Genomic DNA, 19,816 nt, shown 5'->3' with positions numbered 1-19,816 from the left:
GTATTCCCTCTCAACTTGATATTGAGGTGACTATGATTTTGTAACCTTTAAAATCTATCTAGTAATTTCTGTAACTTAAATATTTTTCTCCATACAGTCACCTCCGTAGTATAGGCCATAAGCCCAAATAGGGTTTTAAGTATTTCATGTAAATTTCAAGGAATGCAAGTGTTTGCCTCCTTACCATTTTGATTTTTGGCCAGTAACTTTAACCTTTTGTTTTTACCAAAGGCCATGTAAAATGGGTACTTGTTACCCCTGTTAAACTCTATTTCATTAATTTCATGTAAAAGATATCAGACTGTTGAGCAGTTAAGACAGTGAATACTTGTTAATTTTGTTAAATGTAGGTTGTGCCTTTGATAGACCTGGAAAGTGTAAATCTGTAGAACAAAGATTCTCTTCCACTGATGTAAAAATTGGGAGATCCGTCTCCTTGACTGTTAATTGCAAGGAGCAGTATTGCTCAGGTAAAATTTGTAATTACAGAGCTTCAAGCTCATATTGTTAATTTGTTGTTATTGGATTTCTCTTGGCCTCTCTAATTTGTTCCTCAAGCTTACGAGCTAAATTTTTGTACCTGATTAGTTACCTGCTTAGAAAAGTGTAAAATTTGAAATTTGAAAGAAAAAAAGAAGAGAAAGAAATATAGCTCCAATTTTAAAGTTTTATATTAATCTTCTGACTGTTTTATATCCACCCACTCACCTCTGTGAACCACAGAATCGCCAGAACATCACAATTAAACTTTATAAGAGAAACTATTAATTCATACCATTCATACCTTAAGTCGGAAAATCACATTTTTGGTTTATTTTATATTTTGATAGTAGATAAATTTGCGATCATTTTCATGAAAACCAGAAGTCTGAGATATAGTACTCCGATAATACCGGTACATTGAGGATTTAAGATAATCTGACTGTTTTACTGGATAAAGGAATATCACCTTAGTGTATTAAAATATTCATAAATATTTAGGAGTTTTATTCTCCAGAAATTAAATATGTTCCAAATTTGAAAACAGTAAAAAGGATGTTTTTAGTTTTACGGCACTGATATATGCAGAACTTCTGTCTTAAGATGTACAAAAAAGATAAGGATACAATAAATGTAATGATAGGCAACTGAGACATCAGCACTTACCATTAACATCAAGGACATTGAGAAAATTGAACGACAGGTACTGAGGAAGATATTCGGGCCTAAGTTTCAAGAGGGCAAATGGATGCGAAGAAGCTCGGAAGAACTCTATGCATTAACTGAGCGATTCTCTTCAGTCGCACGCAAACGGCGTATGAAATTTTATGGACATTTAGCACGAATGGATGACTCACGACTGACTAAGAAGATATTTCTTATTATCAATGGAAACCGACAATCCAAAGCTCGCTGGCTAGTGGATGCACAAAAGGACCTCGCAGAAGTCGACGTTGATCCAATGGCAACCACAAGGAATACATACAGACAAAAGATCAACAGCCATAAATTTGCACCCAAGAATCCATCTGAGAAAAGCTTGAAGCTCAAAAACTCGTGGACACAAGAAAGACGGCAGGCCCATAGTGAAAGGATGAGGAAGTTTTGGGAAGATAAGAAGAACAAGAAGATGAAGAATACCAGTGCTATTTAATGGTTCCACGTGCTCCTTAAGGGGCTAAACGAATGTATATATATATATATAAGAAGAAGAAGAAGAAGAAGAAGAAGAATTGTTATGGAGATACCTAGCCCTTTCCACCCTGAGCCACACGATTGTGCGGGTTGGGCTTTTATTTTTGTTCCGTGGTATCTGTGGAACAGCAGAGGTGAAAGAAGGTGCGGGGGTGAACGGGTCTCAAACTACGAAATTAAAGTTAAGGTAAAATTTAAGAAGGTTATATTTTCTTTTCAAAATCAAGAATAAGAAATAACAAATTGAACAGGTACACAGTAGCCGAAACACAATTCGAAAAAGTACAATTACAGTGATTACAGGATTTGGGCTCCGAGAGCCAGACACCCAATTCTTGAGCTATAAGCCCAACCTTACGATATACAGAAGTCAACAAAGGGGCAGAAGACCCCAATCATGCCTAGGAGCACTTGCTCCTCTTTACACGGTAAAGCCTCCTCGAGGAATACAACAACGCACTTTTTCAAGAAAGAGCAACTCGCTCTTAAAATTTAAGCCTATCAAAGGCCGCACCAAAATCCACCTTCAAGTTGTCCTCTAAGGACATAAACACAGGGGTAAAATACCCAACCTACTGAGGCCTATTAAGTAAAGAAACATGAAAATTACATGGCCTGAAAAATACCAACTTGAGAGGAGGCGATCTTGCACTCCTAATACATTTTATATAAAACCTACTTGGCACTAGGCCGTACTGCAAGGGCTAATCCCATACTAAAGAGGTGACTTTAGAGTGAAACAATTTACATTACGTTAAGGAAGAAACGGTTGAGAAAAAAATAAGTTCATCTCAATGCAATATGAGTGGGAGCTCGAGAGGGTTAAGCACTCTCTATCCCAAATTTTTAGTTTAAAAAGATAGAATTGAAACTAAGTGTCTTTACATTTTAGAGGAAAGTTACATTTTGAAAGGCTTCGGACCTGCCCCGAGAGTTAAGCTGCTGAGCTAGCAAGAAAATAAGTTATTAAACGGCCATTACCTTGTTGTTGTACTGCTGCCCGAAGAAAGAGGCGCTTCCCGCCCCCTGCTACGTACTTTACACTTTGAAAGTTGGTACTGAAGTGGCCCGGAGACCCGAAAATCAGCAGTTTATATACTCTCGCGGAAAGTTCGAGGCGTTTCAGGAATGAGAACACCCGCCCACAAAAACTTTATTGGCTAGGGTTAAGCAAGATATTCAAGTTGGAGAAGATACACCTGATTGGTCATAAATTAATTAAAGAAATTCGGGATTGGCTAAATTCAAAACCAGGGGAAAGAAAGGGTTATACAGCCAACTTAAACAATAACAGAAAGAAATTTAACAAGGAACAAACTTTTGAAATAAAAATTTCTCTAAAAAAACAGTTCTTTCACTTCGCACTAGGGTGCACCATTGTAGTTCTTCAGTAGTGTCCTCTAGAAGAGAATGTTCACACTTCTTACTACAGGAAAAACAAAAATACGTCGAAAACGACCCAGTTCAGAAACTTCAAAATTTCCAAGTAGTGACATCTTCTGAGAAACTTGAAAATTAATACAGTAGATAAAGTTCAGACTTCCTCCAGTAGGGGAGTTTCAACTGGCGCAAAGTTTGAATTAGCGGCGTGGAGGTGTAACGCCCGGTACAATTTCATTAAAAGAAAACTAGCTCGTTTCCCTGCGTCACACCGGGCTGCAATAATCGTGTGGGTTCCGCGCTTCGTATTGCAGTTGTTTTTATTTTGATAATTGGGCACAAGGAGGCAGCATATGTGTTTAAACTTTCGTAAAGAAAACATACCATGTGACCTCAAGTTAAATTGTCCCTTTTTATTATCTTTTACATACCGGTATTGATTTCGTTGTGAATCTTTTTAAAACATCCTAGAATCATCATAGAAGGTATACATATCCTTAACAATGTTACTTTTTGAACCTAGCAGTTATAATAAACTGTCAATCTGTAACTAGCATGATGTTGTGGGTTAGGATTTAATTTGAGGTAATGGTGTGTTTTTAACCTCAAAAGTGGTCATTAGTATTCTGGGAAGATATCTCTAATTAAGCATTAGCATACTTATGTGAATACAAAATACATGTATTTATATGAATTTTAGGGATATCAGATGAAGAAATAGCAAGGTTAACCTATGCATCTGATTGTGAGGACTTACACACTGAAGATGGTGATGATGATGAGTGGGTACCTGAACCTATATCTTCACATGTAGGCAATGATTCTGATGTTTCTCATCACGGTGGCAATATTGGTGAAGAGGAAGAACACACAGGAGATAATGATTCTACTGATAATCATTCTCTAATCGTTTACCTACACGTCAATCACCGAGTCCCCAACCGGCATCAAACCGAAGACTACTTTCCAAAGAATATTCTGTTTATATAAGTCCTATATTGATGTTTTATAACCTATTTTACTTCGTATATTTGAATCGCTGTAAATAAAATCATCCACTTACAGAATTTCATATTCTCAACATGTGTCATTCAGCAAAGAAATGTGCTCAAATAAACCCTAACTAGCACGATCATGTGGGTGGTTTTCCACGAGAACGGCAAAGAAAATGTTTGTTTTACTATTTTTCCTGAAATCTAAGCTCAAAATTACGTATATTGAAGTAAGAAAAATTCAAATTTCAAAGAAAATATCTCAGGGTGGAAAGGGATGCCATGATTTACAGAGGTGTAAGAAGTTGTGGACATGAATGGGTGGATAGAGATAAGATCAAATTTTAATTTAAAACTCTAAAATTCTAAATTTTATTTCTTTCCTTAGTTTTCTTTTGTATTATTTTCAGATTTTAAATTTTGTTAAACAATAACAAATAACAATAGGACAAAGGTTAGCTTGTGAGCTCGAGAAACAATACTAGAAACAACAACGATTTAACAAAATGAGCTTGAAGCTCCCAAGTTACAAATTTTACAAGAGCACCATTGCTCCCTTCAATAAATACTTAAGGAGACTGACCTCCAAAATACACTACATTCAAAAGGGAGCATCTTTGTTTCACATACTATTTCTTTTTAGTAGACTACTCTCCAAAATTTGCGAGCTTCCTGCCTTTCAAAGGCACAATTCAACTTTTACATTAGGTGAACAATAACCAGTTTCCACTGTCTTACTCACTCGACAATCTACATTGCGTTAAATAGGAAACAGAATAAGAATAGTTAACAGGGGCAATAAGTGCCGTTCTACCTGGCCTTAGTGAAAAGGTTAAAGTTATTAGCCAGAAATCAAAATGTTAGGAGATGAACACTCACACTCCTTGAAATACACTTGAAAATCTAAGCCTACAGTACGGAGGTGACTAGATGCAGAGAAAGATTTACATTACAAATAGGAAATTTTAAGGTTTATGAAACCATAGTCACCTCCATAACAAGTTGAAGGGGAAATAAAAGAGGGTTTACACTCTTTATTCCCTAAGTCGCACATTAACATATAAGAAACATTGCCAAAACCTGAAACAAAAGATAGCTGCCAGAAACAACATTCTACGAAAGTTATCAGGAACAAGTTGGGGAACACAACCACAAACAATTAGAACATCAGCTCTAGCTCTATGCTATTCTGCAGGAGAATATGCCTCCCCAGTTTGGTACAGGTCAGCTCATACGAAGCAGGTCGACATCGCTTTAAACGAAAGCTGCAGGATCATTACTGGATGTTTGAAACCTACACCCACTGAGAAGGTCCAAATTTTAGCTGGTATTGCTCCCGGTGAGATTTGTAGGGAGGTAGCAGCTAACAAAGAAAGGCTCCAGTCATCTTCTTCAGAAGCACATCCTCTTTATGGATACCACCCAGCCACACAGAGGCTAAGATCTAGAAAAAGTTTTCTCCGCACATCAGTTAACCTTGAGTGGAAAGCAGAGAATGCTAGAGTCACAATGTGGAAAGAAAGAATCCACCACCTATCCAACTGGATAGAGCCAAAGGAAAGTCTTCCATGTGGACACCAGGAGAAGTGGACAGTATGGAAAGCCCTTAACAGACTCCGTACAGAAGTCGGCAGAACAAAAGTAAATTTGTGGAAGTGGGGCTTCTCAAGTGATTCGTTGCAGCCTCCTCCAACGCTATTGACGTCGCCCAATACTCGGCAAGCATCATCTAGCTCTCGAATATTGTTGCTCTATCTGTGATTGTATAGTAGACTTGTATATTTGTATAGTAGGAATGTAGGTATCTTGTTGCTTTCTGTTAAATATCTGAAAGTAAAGTTGATACTTCTGACACGAATAAAGAAAGATTCATTAAGTTACCCTAAGGTCTTTAGACTTGTCTGAAAAATTACATTTGAGATTACATTACAAAAGAATTTGAAACCTTCCTCTCAAACTAGCTTTCTGAGACTATTACATGATTACAAGAAGTCTGCCATTACATTGAGCTGGAGGGCCTTCCGGAGATGGGTGAGGTGTATTCCCTGCCTACTCTATGAACACATTCTACTGCTGGACTGGAGCGATCAAAAGACAATATGGACCAAAAGGTCCATGCTTTTATAGCGGAGAGGAAGGTTCCAGAATTATCTGGGCTAAAGCACTGTACACACCCATAAATTTGATTGGTTGATTAAATAAATTTCAAAATTCCTTATTCGTTAACATTGTATGCTGGCAGGAAGATATAGAAGTGCTGATAACTTTAGAACACCAAAAACAATCTACAAACAATTCAGTTTTACCAACTAATGACTACAAAATTTAACTGAAAATTAATTGTCCATCCTCTCACCAGATGGAGCACATAAGTTGACAGTAGAGACATCTGGAGATAAACGTTCAAACTTCTTCCGAAATGAATTTCACTGTTCATATTATACTGTAGATGGCCTTCTAAAAGATGCTTAATTTGAATGTATGGAGTTGGTGTACCTCCAGTATAATAATAATAATAATAATAATAATAATAATAATAATAATAATAATAATAATAATAATAATAATAATAATAATAATAATAATAATAATAATAATAATAATAATAATAATAATAATAATGTGGTTATTTTAAGAGATCGATCTGGAACTACACACAGTCGATATCCAATCAGTAATTATTAATGATTTATATCTAATTTAATCTATCTTGTATCCTGTGTTAACAAAACTGAATTGTTGCTCATTTTTTCTGGAATGTTCTTTGCTACTTGGCCCAGGTTCAGCGCCTTAATGTTGCCTGGCCATTGGCACAGTGAATCCTCTGTTTATACTGTGCAGTGCTCTCGAAAGTTGTCGCACAGATATTTTGTCTTTTTTACAGTCGTGCCTTTACTTTTACTTCCAACTTCTTAGGTATGTTCTGAGGAAGATTATCTGCCTTGCAAATCTTCACAATTACAGTTGGAGAGTCCAGTTTTTGTTGACACGTAATGACCCCAGGTATAGACAGGAGTTTTCAAAAAATTAACCAATTGAACACTGTTTCTTAGTCAGTCGTCCACATTTTCAGAAATACTTTAAGAAAATTAAAAATATCCTAAACACATTTTGCACACACAACTTCTACTTTACTTTCATATTTTCGGCACACTGCTTTGAGATACTTGTTGCACTTATTCTGCTTTTTAGGGGGACATGGGCCTACAGCCTCCTCTTGTTGTTGTTGCCCTTGCTTGTCCTGCATTGTTATTTCACTTGCCAAATGGAAGATAAATTTTTTCCACTTTACCTTCCTACCCGTTACTTGGTTGTAAATGACCCGAGCATTGACAGCTGGTGCCGGCCTTGTGGTGTAGGGGTAGCATGCCTGCCTCTTACCCGGAGGCCCCGGGTTCAATTCCCGGCCAGGTCAGGGATTTTTACCTGGACCTGAGGGCTGGTTCGAGGTCTACTGAGCCTACATGATTAGAATTGAGGAGCTATCTGACGGTAAGATGGCGGCCCGGGTCTAGAAAGCCAAGAAAACGGCCGAGAGGATTCGTCGTGCTGACACGCGACACCTCGTAACTGCAGGCCTTCGGACTGAGCAGCGGTCGCTTGGTAGGCCAAGGCCCATCAAGGGCTGCAATGCCATGGGGAATTGACAGCTGATAGGTCTAGGATATTGTAATCTTTGATATAATTTGATAACATAGCTTTGGATGCTGAAGTTCTGACTATGCTTTATTCATTATATGGGGTTAATGGAGACTTTGTTTTTATCAGATTTGTGGGGCCGATGACCTTAGATGTTAGGCCCCTTTAAATAACAAGCATCATCATCTATCATTTTTATCAGAAAGCAGATTACCAAAGCATGGATAACTGTGGAGATGAAGAAGGTATGGAGACCAACTTGGAACTCATAACAGCCAAGAGAAGGACCAAGTCTTTGGTGGATGATTGTGCAATCCAAGGAGATGATCAACAAACACTTATGGCTGAGTGCAGGTGAGTCAGATAAAGAGTAAAGTATATTTGGTAGTAAATAAAGAGAGTTGTCCTTATTGTTCATCATTATAATTGATGAGGTTATTGCTATTTCTAAGGAAATATCATGGATCACAGAGGTATAAGAAGCTGTCAGGATGAAATGTGTGAACAAGGAATTAACTAGAGCATAGGCTAATAGAACAAAATTCAAAATTTTATTTCTTTCCTTTTCTTTTTTAACTTAAAATGTGATAAATAGAAGATCTTAATAAACAATAACAACTTATAATGAGCTTGATAGCTCCAACAACAATGACTTGAAGTCCAAAACATCAGGTACAAAACTTAGAGAATTAGCAACATGATAACATACAAAGGGATGAGTATAATAGTTCTGAACTGGTACAATATTTTATAAGAGTATGTTTGCTTCACTAATTTACATGGCTCAGGAGTCTGAGCTCCAAAAACTTAATATAGTCCAGCCTCTCAGAGGCATAAGTTTCTTAGAGCGCACAAGGTTATACCTGACAATCTTAACCCTTTAGGCGGGGAGCTCGCTACATACCGGCTCGCTCCCAGGTGGGGAACAATTTCCCTGATTGAAGAAAATATTTAATTACTTGATTAAAAATGATCTTAGACTACAATGAACTATTGAAGGGCCCTAAGAAAAATATTTACTTGAATATAATGTATTTAATTGTTGGAAAATTCTATTATTTTATTTTTCAATACTTTGTGCAAGAAAGTACTAAGTGCTTTCACACTGTGATATCAAGGTTACTTCTTCCTAATAGCAAAGCTCTGGTTTTCGTTTATACAGTAACTTTTACCTGAATATTTTAGGCAGTTTACTAACAATCTCTGCCTGGAAATAAATGTTTCTGTATATGTAAACTGCAGATTTACAAAGTTCACATGTACTTAAATGATTTACAATGCAATAAATTATAATACTCACGAAATTTTCTGTTGTGTTGGTTAGCGCTTTCAGGGATCAAGTTTATATAGCCTACCTACAATTCATAGGTGACTCACACGGACTATATTACACTGCGATACAGGTAATATTTACAGTATTTACAGTCTTCACAGTGTTATGTCTTTTACAGCTGATCATTATGATACACACGGAAGCAGATAATGTTATATAACCTGTCTCTGCATCGCATAATTTATATGGTTCCATTCCGAAACGCGATTGTCTTCTTAGTATGTAAACTTCCACCCTAGCCACCCTTTCCATAGCAACAGGTTCTTATCTTTTTTTTTTTTTTTTTTTTTTTTTTTTTTGCAAGCTGCTTTACGTTGCACCGACACAGATAGGTCTTATGGCGACGATGGGACAGGAAAGGGCTAGGAGTGGGAAGGAAGCGACTGTGGCCTTAATGAAGGTACAGCCCCAGCATTTGCCTGGTGTGAAAATGGGAAACCACGGAAAACCATCTTCAGGGCTGCCGACAGTGGGGTTCGAACCCACTATCTCCCGAATACTGGATACTGGCCGCACTTAAGTAACTGCAACTATAGGTTCTTATCAATTGACACGTTGCCATCAGAGGTATAAGTCTCTGAAAATTTTGCTAACAGGTCATCAAATACTGGATTTATCTTGTATATTTTGCAAGGAATTTGTCCATTATTCACCTCATTGTCAGAGATATGTTAAAAGCTGTGGAGGCAAATATAATAATAATAATAATAATAATAATAATAATAATAATAATAATAATAATAATAATAATAATAATAATAATAATAATAATAATAATAATAATAATAATAATGTTATTAGCTTTAGTCCCATTAACTACTTTTGGGGTTTTTGGAGACACTGAGGTGCCGGAATTTAGTCCCGCAGGAGTTCTTTTACATGCCAGTAAATCTACTAACAAGAGGCTGACGTATTTGAGCACCTTCAAATACCACCGGTCTGAGCCAGAATCGAACCTGCCAAGTTAGGGTCAGAAGGCTGGCCAGCGCCTCAACCGCCTAGGCCACTCAGCCCGGCGAGAAAAAATCTCTTCTGTGTCATCAGCTCATAGAAAATAGGTGTAGTGAATAAGCGAATGTGAGAAATATAGTGTCCTAATTTAGGTTTCTGTACAATCCCCTGCGGCAACAGTATGGCGATAAGAGGCTTTATTTCGTCCTTATTTGTTCAGACCCAGCCTTGATCTCGACTCCTTCATTTCATCTTACTAAACTGGATTTTATGTGCGATTTTCTGCTTGGCATCTTTTGTCTGTTCATCTATGTTCTGGCATATCGTCATAAAAAAGTAATTACAATATTTTGCTCAGTTTTGTTCTTCATAAAAGCTCTCCCTTTACATCACGATGGAATTTTGGATCAAAGCGGGAAATTATTTATATATTTTCAGGAAAAGTTGACAAAGAACTTGCACTGGTTGAATTGTATTCAGTATTAGCGTCACTACTGTCACTGTCATAATCACTACTTGAACTGGAATCGAACACGTGCTGTCTCTTTTGCGACTGCTGTACATTTGCATCAGCTGGACCTGAACCCTGTACATTCGAGCCTGCAGTACTCATTCCAGGTATGCTCCTGTCACTTACGAATTCCCCTTCGGCAGAACTTACTTCACTAATATCACTATTATCCCCACTAAATTCCAACATTTTGTTTATCATGACCCGTAAATCGTCTTCCTCTAATGGTGGGGGCTGGTTATTCCTTTTAGACATTTTAGCGGAAAAATATAAGAAAAAGGATTGAATAGAAGCCTGGTCTCTGAAGTTTGGATAGAAATCATGAAATGAGCCTGTATTATGGATGCATACCATAATAAATATTGTGTAACTCACGGTAAACACACACTCCAGTCGTGAAGGAAGAACTCAAGACTGGGGATAACAAATCAGGTCACAGTTCTAAAATGTCATCAGAGAAGTCTGCTCAGTATCATAATCTCTAGAAATCCCTTCTACAGCAATAATATTACATCCAAGGGATGATTAGGCGATGAGCTTAAGCTTCAGCGCAATGCTATTAGGCCTTAACTCGTTCTTGCCCGGACGTAAGCTGCGCTCTTTATGTTGCAACTCGTGAATGACACATTGGTATTGGGAGAACATTAGCTGAAAAAATTCACATCAGAGGGCAGACTCATCCAGAATACGCTGCTGAAAAGGAAATAAACCTCTGCATGCAGGCAACTGAGAAAAAGAATATAATTTGAATCGGCAGATATATCCGCGTTCCCCGCCGAGGAAGCAACTTGCAGCCGCGGATATCGCCGCATCGCCCACCGAACGGGTTAAAATAAGGTATTTACAGTACGCACCCCGGGTTTGGGCTTCTCTTCTGCTCAACATTTTTTCACTTTCTGTTCCAGAAACATAAACAGGGGCAATGAGTGCCCATGCAAAATGGCCTTAATATAAAAAGAAAAAAGTTGAACATAATTGGCTATGAACAAAAGGCCAGGAGGTGAAACACTTGCACTCCTTCTAGAATATTTTGAAACCCTAAGTGGGCTTATGGATCAAAGATACAGAGGCTTAGCCCATTCTACACTGGGGTGACTAAATGAGAAACATTAAATTCCATAGGAGTGTTAAGAATTTTAGATGATTAAAAACTTTAGTCACCCCATGCCAATCAAGAGAGGCTAATCACTCATTGTTCCCTTACATTACATATTTCCCAATAGGGAATAGAACAGAGTCCTCAGACAGGCTGAAAATCTACATTTAAACCACCAGTTTTAGAAACTTACATAAAATAAAAGAGGTTTGAAACCTTCCCTCAAACTATCTGCCGGAGCTATCACATACTATGAAAATTCTGCCGTTACCATCCGAACGCCGACCGCAGCCCCTGCCCCCAAAGAACATGCTTCCCTCACTAACCTGGAGTGATGAAGATGATAATGCGGCCCTAAAGCGCCCAGCTTTTATAGTATTTCGAGGGGAAATTTTCAGAACTCTTTACAGATAGGCTGAATTTCAGTTACACACCCCCAATTTTAATTGGCTAGCAAAAATATTTACAGATTTCTGATTGGTTGATGGCTATTGAAGAAGGAAGCAACAAAAGTGTAGACAACTTTGATACATGAACAAAACAGTCTTCAAAAACTAAGGTTAGCCTATGGTAAAAAATAATTTTCACGTAAGAATTAATTACTGTTGATCCCGTCTGAGGGAGAACTTAGACCGATGGTTGAAAATCCAAGTATCTGCATAACGTCAGTTCAAGTTTGATTACATAGATGGCCTTATAGAAGGCACGCAGTTTAACCCTCAACTGGTGACGTGGTGTCTGGCAGACTCCTTGTAGGAGATACATGTACACCCCTAAGCACACAATCGGAAGCGAGACTTTTGGTTTGCAGTACCTTTTTATCTCTCTGTCAACAAACGTTTCATCATTAGAAATTCGCCCTCCGTATTATCGTTCTCTCCTCAGAGTGTAGACAAGTTTCCAAGTGGCTTCGTAGACACCGCGTCACCAGTTGTGTAACATTTTAATGTGTGGATTCTTAAGTTGTACGAAGTGAACTCATAGCTTTTTAATTTTTGTTCGTAATTCAACAATGGCAGACCGTGCTGGTCCATCTTGACCTATAAGGCCTGAAGGTCCTGGGTTCGAAGATCAGGTAGCACAGTGGTTAGATACAGAATTTAGTGATGTTGAAAATGGTGTGGACAGTGACTTTGCTATTGAAAGTGATCATTGTACTGACTCGGAAGAAGAAGGCACAGGTAGTGAAGGTGAAGATCAAGAATGCGCAGAACAGCATTATTACTATGGTAAAAAAACCCGTTATAAATGGTCCGCTAAAGAACCTACTAGAAATGTACGCACACCAAGTCACAACATAATTCGGTTACCTGCGTTACGTGCTCAAACAAAAATTGGCAATCAAATAGAACCTAAAACTGCCTGGAATTTTACATTTTCTAGGGAGATGGTGCAACTTATAGTTCAATAGACTAATGTCAAAATGCGGAATATGAGACAGAAATACAAACGCATGGATCGTTCCGAAATTGACGACACTGATGACATGGAATTTGAAGCTCTTTTAGTATTACTTCTCTACCTGCTTGTTTCAAATCAAACAATGAAGATATTTCTGCAATGTAAACCAGTTATCAAAAGTAATATTTCTGTTCGTTTACGAAGTTTCACAAGATATGTGTGGCATATATATTGATAGACCCTATATGTATTTTCTTGAGATTAGTGAAAACATGCAAACAAATATAATATGTGATTCGGGTGTGTATTGGACGAAAAAGAAATCAAATAAGACAAATTACAAATATTTGTAATATTTTTGAATATTTTGAAAGTGCAAAAATTAGTGCATTGCAGGTTTTTGTAGTTTCAGTGAATGTGTGATAAACTTAAGTTTTCTGAAATGATTATGTTTCAGTCTGTGTAGGAAAGTAGTTTTTGAGCCATTCGGATGCATATGAGGGACTATGATGCAATCTAAGTTGAAACCTAGATTTCTTCTTCATAAAGTGACCTACACTTGGATTCAGATTTTTTAAAACTTTTTGGTGCAATGGAGTTGGTAATAAAATGTGTTAAACCATTCGTCAAGATATGCCTTTTCAATATAAAATGAATAAACCTCGCCTTAATGAAATGTGATTCCATTAAAAATGCTCAAATTATAGACGTCTCTCAGACACCATGTCACCAGTTATGTTCCTTCCGGAATACGTCACCAGTTGAGGGTTAACTGGCCGGAGAAGGTGTACCCCCGGTACAATTTCATCGCCATAAGACCTATCCGTGTCAGTGCGATGTAAAGTCAATTGTGAAAAAGGAATTATTATTATCATTATCATTATTATTATTATGATACCTGTTTACCAGTCAGAATGTTCTGAATGACAAGAGAAGATAGTCTATTTTGTGTCCTTGCAGCAACCTGTTTTCATTGACATGACCGCTATGAGTGGAATAACACCCACGGTAACACCTGCCTGTTATAAGAGGTGACTAAAAGGGGCCCAGGGGCTCTGAACTTGAGAGCTTGGGTTGGCAACCATGCGGCCCTTAACTGAGTCCTGGCATTGCTTCCACTTATACCAAGCTCCTCAGTTTCCTCCGCACTATGTGACCTCCCTTGGTCCACTCTTATCTTTTCCGACCCCATTGGTATTAGAGCATTGGAGGCCTAGGGAGTCTTTTATTTTCACGACCTTCATGGCCCTTGTCTTTCTTTGACCAATACCTTTACTTTTCAAAGTGTCGAATCCCTTCCAATTTTCTCTCTGATTAGTGTTACATAGAGGATAACTGCCTAGTTGTATTTTGCCTTAAAACAGTAATCACCACCACTTCAGCAACATGTTATGAACTTGTATTACAGGAACCATTGTGAACAATGCATGAAACATGAGGATGCACATTTTGAACATATGCTGTGCTGTAAATAAAGATAGTTGAACATAAGAATAATGTCCAGGCAAAGAAGATGACTGACACTAACAAAGAACTGAAATTTACGTATGACGATAAAATGTTTACAAAATGATACAAATGTTGAAAGCTAAAGAAAAGCAGCTGGAATTGATAAGATTTCTGGGAATATACTAAAGGCAACCAAGCGCAGTGGCCGCACGCTATGGCTATGGAGGCAAGCTCTACATTCGGGAGACAAGTGGATTCGAGCCCCACCGTCGGCTGACCTGAGAATGGTTTTCTGTGGTTTCCCATTTTCACTTTCAGGCAAATGTTGGGACAGTTCCTATTTATAGATTTATAGATTACAGCCAATTCCTTCTTCCTCCTTACCCAATTTCATTCTCCATCATTTGTCTACATTAGTTCCTCAACTGAGATTGGTGACAGGAAGGTCATCCAGCCATCAAAACATGCCATATAATTCCATCTCACCTCATCTCTGATTCTGTATCAGGAAACAGGACTAAATGTAGAAAGATGTACATATATCAATGGCATATTCTGACCCTGATAATGAGATGTGCTGCTAGAGGCATTTAGAAAATTTAGCTTTTCAATCATTTGACTACACAGTAATTTGATTATTTATTAATTCACATGATAATTTCACACAGTGTATACGAATACATTTCTTATAAGAGTATTCAGTATAACAAGAGGAAAACCTAGAAGATAATATTATTTAAAAAGGTGTCCTACATTACAGCAGTTATTTATATTATGGGAGTTAAAAAATGAAGTATATTTACAATTCCATTTGTGAATTAGTTCAAGTCTTCTCTCTTTTCCATGACATTTCAGCCAACACACACAAACTCAGCACAGTACGCAACTACCAACCTGGTTCTAGAACAAAGTGAGTTTGTTCTCAACTCGTTTTGTAGTTTGTTAGAACGATCTATTATTCTCAATATTAAACACTTAGAGGGATACTGACTAGAGGGTGATTGGGGATTTAAATGAGACTATGGAGTGGGTATGTGGGAAACTGGGAGTGAAATTTCTAGATCCTAATGGGTGGGTAGGAGATAGGGATCTGCACTCAGATAGCCTTCACTTAAACCGCAGTGGTACGTATAAGTTAGGAAATTTGTTTGGAAGGGTAATAGAGAGGTACATTCAGGGAAACGGGGTGGCCTAGGGAGCGGTGATAAGGGAACAGGGAACTGGAAATCAAGTAGGGATGACATAAAATTGTTAGTGTTGAACTGTAGAAGTATTGTAAAGAAAGGAATAGAATTAAGTAATTTAATAGATATATATTTACCAGATATTGTAATAGGAGTTGAATCATGGCTAAGAAATGATATAATGGATGCAGAAATTTTCTCACGGCACTGGAGTGTGTGATACAAATTCTTATCTTCTTCTTCTTCTTTTCCTGCCGCTTTTCCCACACCTGTGGGGTTGCGGGTGCGAACTGCGTCGCACATGTGGATTTGGCCCTGTTTTACGGCCGGATGCCCTTCCTGACGCCAACCCTCTATGGAGGGATGTAAGCACTATAGCGTGTTTCTGTGGTGGTTGGTAGTGTAGTATGTTGTCTGAATATGATGAGGAGAGTGTTGGGACGGACATATACACCCAGTCCCCGAGACAGAAGAATTAATCAGAAGCGATTAAAATCCCCGACCCGGCCGGGAATCGAACCCGAGACCCTCTGAACCGAAGGCCAGTACGCTGACCATTCAGCCAACGAGTCGGACTGATACAAATTCTTATAATTTTGTTAATTACCACCTATTCAATACAATAAAAACGTAATATAAACTTACATACAGTATTTATTAAGATGTTGATATGGTACATGTTTTGCTCCTTTTTCGTGAGCATCATCAGCCAATTACTATTTACTTAAGATTATATAAGATCATGAAACAATTCTTTTGGATTAAGATTATGCCTATAAACCTGATTGACAAATCTTATAATATTTTAAAAGTCATATAACAATAAAACTATGTCTTTAAGTTAAAACATATTTGTCTAAAATCTATCTAAGTCTAACATTTTATTGATGAAACTCATCTGGTGAACATCCTTTAAAATTATTTAAAAAAATAAAAAAAACTTTTGAGATCTGGCTAATTGTATTGATTCAATGTTGTTTAACTTGTATGATTATCGTTAAAACTTTGTTAACTATATTGACATTTTTCTGCAGTTGATAATTGTCTATGTTATGGACATTTAATTTGTTCTCGTTGTTGCTGGAGTAACATTTATACAAATGTATTGGCATTAATTTTATATTGTCCATACGAAAATATTGTTCATGAACAAACTTGTTGATGAAACACTTTCTAGTGTGATATAGAATTTAAAATGTTCTTGTATGTTCTGAAATGGGCTTGTTGGTATATCTGTAATGAAAGATAAAAAATTATATGTTTATGGTTTTGATTATAATTCTGTATAACTTCTTATTGGAAGAATTGTCACTTACTTTTCTTTCTGCTGCGTAACTGTCTAGTGTTACTCCTAGCCTCTTGAGAACTACTTGTTGTTCTGTTTGCACTATATGTTTGTATTATATGACTGAGTGTGGATGAGTTTATTGTTTGGCGGGGAGTGGGAAGGGGAAGTTAATGTAGGCGGTGCATTGATAGCTGCAGTAGATTGTAGATTGTGGAAGGGATTGTCTAGGAGAAGTAAGGGGAGGAGTTGAGTTTGTTTGTGTCAATAAGCCATTAACATTTGTCAGATTAAAATGTTTATAGAATTTATTTATATCAGATTTAAGCATTTGTGTTAGTTCTGGTAATTGTACTAAGATGGGGTTCTTTATTTCAATTTTGTCATTTAGGTTTTTATTTTTGTTGTATTGCTGATCTAAATGAATGTATATGTTTTCCAATTCCGTCATTTCTTTTCCTTTTTCTACTCTTCTTAAAATTTTTAAATCCCTTTCAATAGTTGTAAAACTGTGTCCAGTTTCTAGCATGTGTGGACCCATTGCAGAATGTTTCTTGTGTTTAGCTGCATTTATATGTTCGAGATATCTTATCATAAAGCTTTGGTCAGTTTGGCCAACGTACGAAAAGTTGCATTCTGTGCACGCGAGCCTATATATTCCAGATCCTTGATATTGATTACTATTTATATTTATTGTGGTTGAAGAAAATATTTTGGTTTGTGTTTTGGGTTTTGAAGGCAATGTTAATATCTCGTTTTTTGATGGTATTAGTGATTTGGTATATAGCTGGGTTAGTAAATGTAAAAGTTGCAAAGTTGGATTTCTTCTTTTTATCTGGTATAAGACTAGTGGCCAATTTTATTTTCACCTTATTAATGATCTTGTTAACCATTTCTATTTTATAATCGTTATTGAGTTCCGGGTCCTTTATGAAATTAAGTTCTTTCTTTAAACTCTTACTTGTTAGTGGAATTTTTAGGGCTCTATAAACCAAACTTAAAAATGAGAATTGGGGTGGAATGACTCATTTTTAATTGTTATTGGAGTAAACGCCGGTTTTCTATAAATCTGGAAATCAAATTTATTTCCTGCTCTCTTTACATTTATATCTAGAAATCTTAGCGAATTGTTCCTTTCATCTTCTTTAGTGAATTTTATGTTACTCACTAATTTATTTTAAAAATCCAAAATATTATCACTATTATTCAGTTTAATGTCTATTATAACAAACGTGTCATCCACGTATCTCAGCCATCTATGTTATTCAAAATTTTAACATGTTCCAAATGATCCATATAAATGTTAGCTAGTATACCTGATGCAGGGTCACCCATTCCCAAGCACATTTGATGATATATCTTTTTATTAAATGTAAAGTAATTATTATTTAAAACAAATCTCAATACATTTATGAATTCTTCTATTTCACACCTACTTAATTTGCTATGACTGAATAAATTTAGTTTGATTATATTAATGGTTTCATTGATCGGTATGCAAGGGTACATGTTAGTTATATCATATGAACACATTTTATGATGTGGTTGCAGTTTGAATTTATTAAGCTTATCACAGAATTCTATTGAATTATTGATTGTAGAATTATTGTAAAATTTATAGTGTTTTTAAAAAAAATGATGTATAAATTTTGAAGTCTTATACGTTGGGCAATTGATGCAGTTGATTATAGGTCGCATAGGTATATTAGCTTTATGGACTTTGGGCATGGCTCTGGCTGTCGGTACTTCAGCAACTCTTATGTAAATGAAAATACTCCACAATCCATTCTTGTACCTTTGCAACTTTAAATACAGTCAGAAATAATTCTCTGTAATCCTCATATTGATGATGCACATATTTTATATATTGTATGTGTTTATATGTTCAACCATTTACTAATTATCTTTTATACACAAACTATATTTTGATGTGTAAGTGCCCGCCAGTATGTAATGTCCTGTACAATTCCTATGTATGAGCCTGCAGGCTCGTTGGAATTAATTGAAATAAATGAATGAATGAATGAATGAATGAATCTTGGGATTCATATTTATCAGCTTCTGATACTCCAGTTCATTAAAGAGGAAAGACAAATTTTTAAGCAATTTCTTTAGATTCCGTTGAATTTTGACTGTAGGATCTTTCTGTATTATCGAATAGGCTACATTTGAAAAAAATTCTTCTGTTTTCTTCATGTAATCATGCTTATTTAAAATAACTGTAGTTTCCCCTTTATCAGCTTTGGTTACTATTATATCGCTTTCGTTGATTTTAGTCTTTAATTCTTTGATTTGTTTAGTGAGGTTGGGATTTAACTTGTTATTTATTTCTTTTACTAAAGTTGCAAGTTTCTTTTTAACCTCGAATCTTGTATCACGATTCTAAAGGCAATTTTCGTATATTAGATTCTACTTCAACTACAGTGGTTATTACGTCTTCTATTTGATGATGGTTAGGCCAATTAAATTTTGATCCTTTAATCAGTAAGCTCATTTCACTATCCGTAAAGGTGATATCTGACAAATTTACAGTGGTTGGGATGTTTTTAAGGTCTGAGTTAGTCTGTTTTATTCTTGTATTACGTTTTTCGGATTTTGTTTTGTTCTCTCTTAAATGTGATATTTTGTTTTCTAGAGTTTTTTGTTTCTTTTCTAATATACCAACGAGTTTCTCATTAGTAAAATATTGTACTGATTGCCATTCTAACGGGGTTAAAAGCTCAGAGATTTATAAGTGTGTACGATAAAGTTGTAAGTTTAAAAACGACTTTTTTCTGTAATGTGTTTTTATCTCGCTCTTTAGCCAGATTTTGTTTACTTTGTTTTGAGTGTCTACTAAATTTGGCATAGATAAGTTTCGTCTTTGTACAGATTTCAAAAACTTTGGTACTAGTTTGGATTTTAAGAATTCTTAAGCATTC

At 36.4% G+C, this 19,816-nt stretch overlaps 1 protein-coding gene across 1 annotated transcript in view; it reads left to right on the top strand.

Moving 5' to 3' along the window:
• The first annotated feature begins 3,431 nt into the window (after positions 1–3,431).
• LOC136874426 (uncharacterized) overlaps positions 3,432–19,816 on the top strand; it is a 44,951-nt gene continuing 28,566 nt past the window's right edge. Inside the window, exons 1-2 of the mRNA XM_067148060.2 lie at positions 3,432–3,539; positions 7,888–8,039. Coding sequence (XP_067004161.2) covers positions 7,906–8,039 — 134 coding nt within the window. The 5' untranslated portion in view covers positions 3,432–3,539; positions 7,888–7,905. The remainder of the gene's footprint in view (positions 3,540–7,887; positions 8,040–19,816) is intronic.

Source organism: Anabrus simplex, chromosome 5, assembly GCF_040414725.1.
Source record: "Anabrus simplex isolate iqAnaSimp1 chromosome 5, ASM4041472v1, whole genome shotgun sequence".
Lineage (NCBI taxonomy): Eukaryota > Metazoa > Arthropoda > Insecta > Orthoptera > Tettigoniidae > Anabrus > Anabrus simplex.
This window is presented reverse-complemented; position numbering and strand designations above follow the sequence as displayed.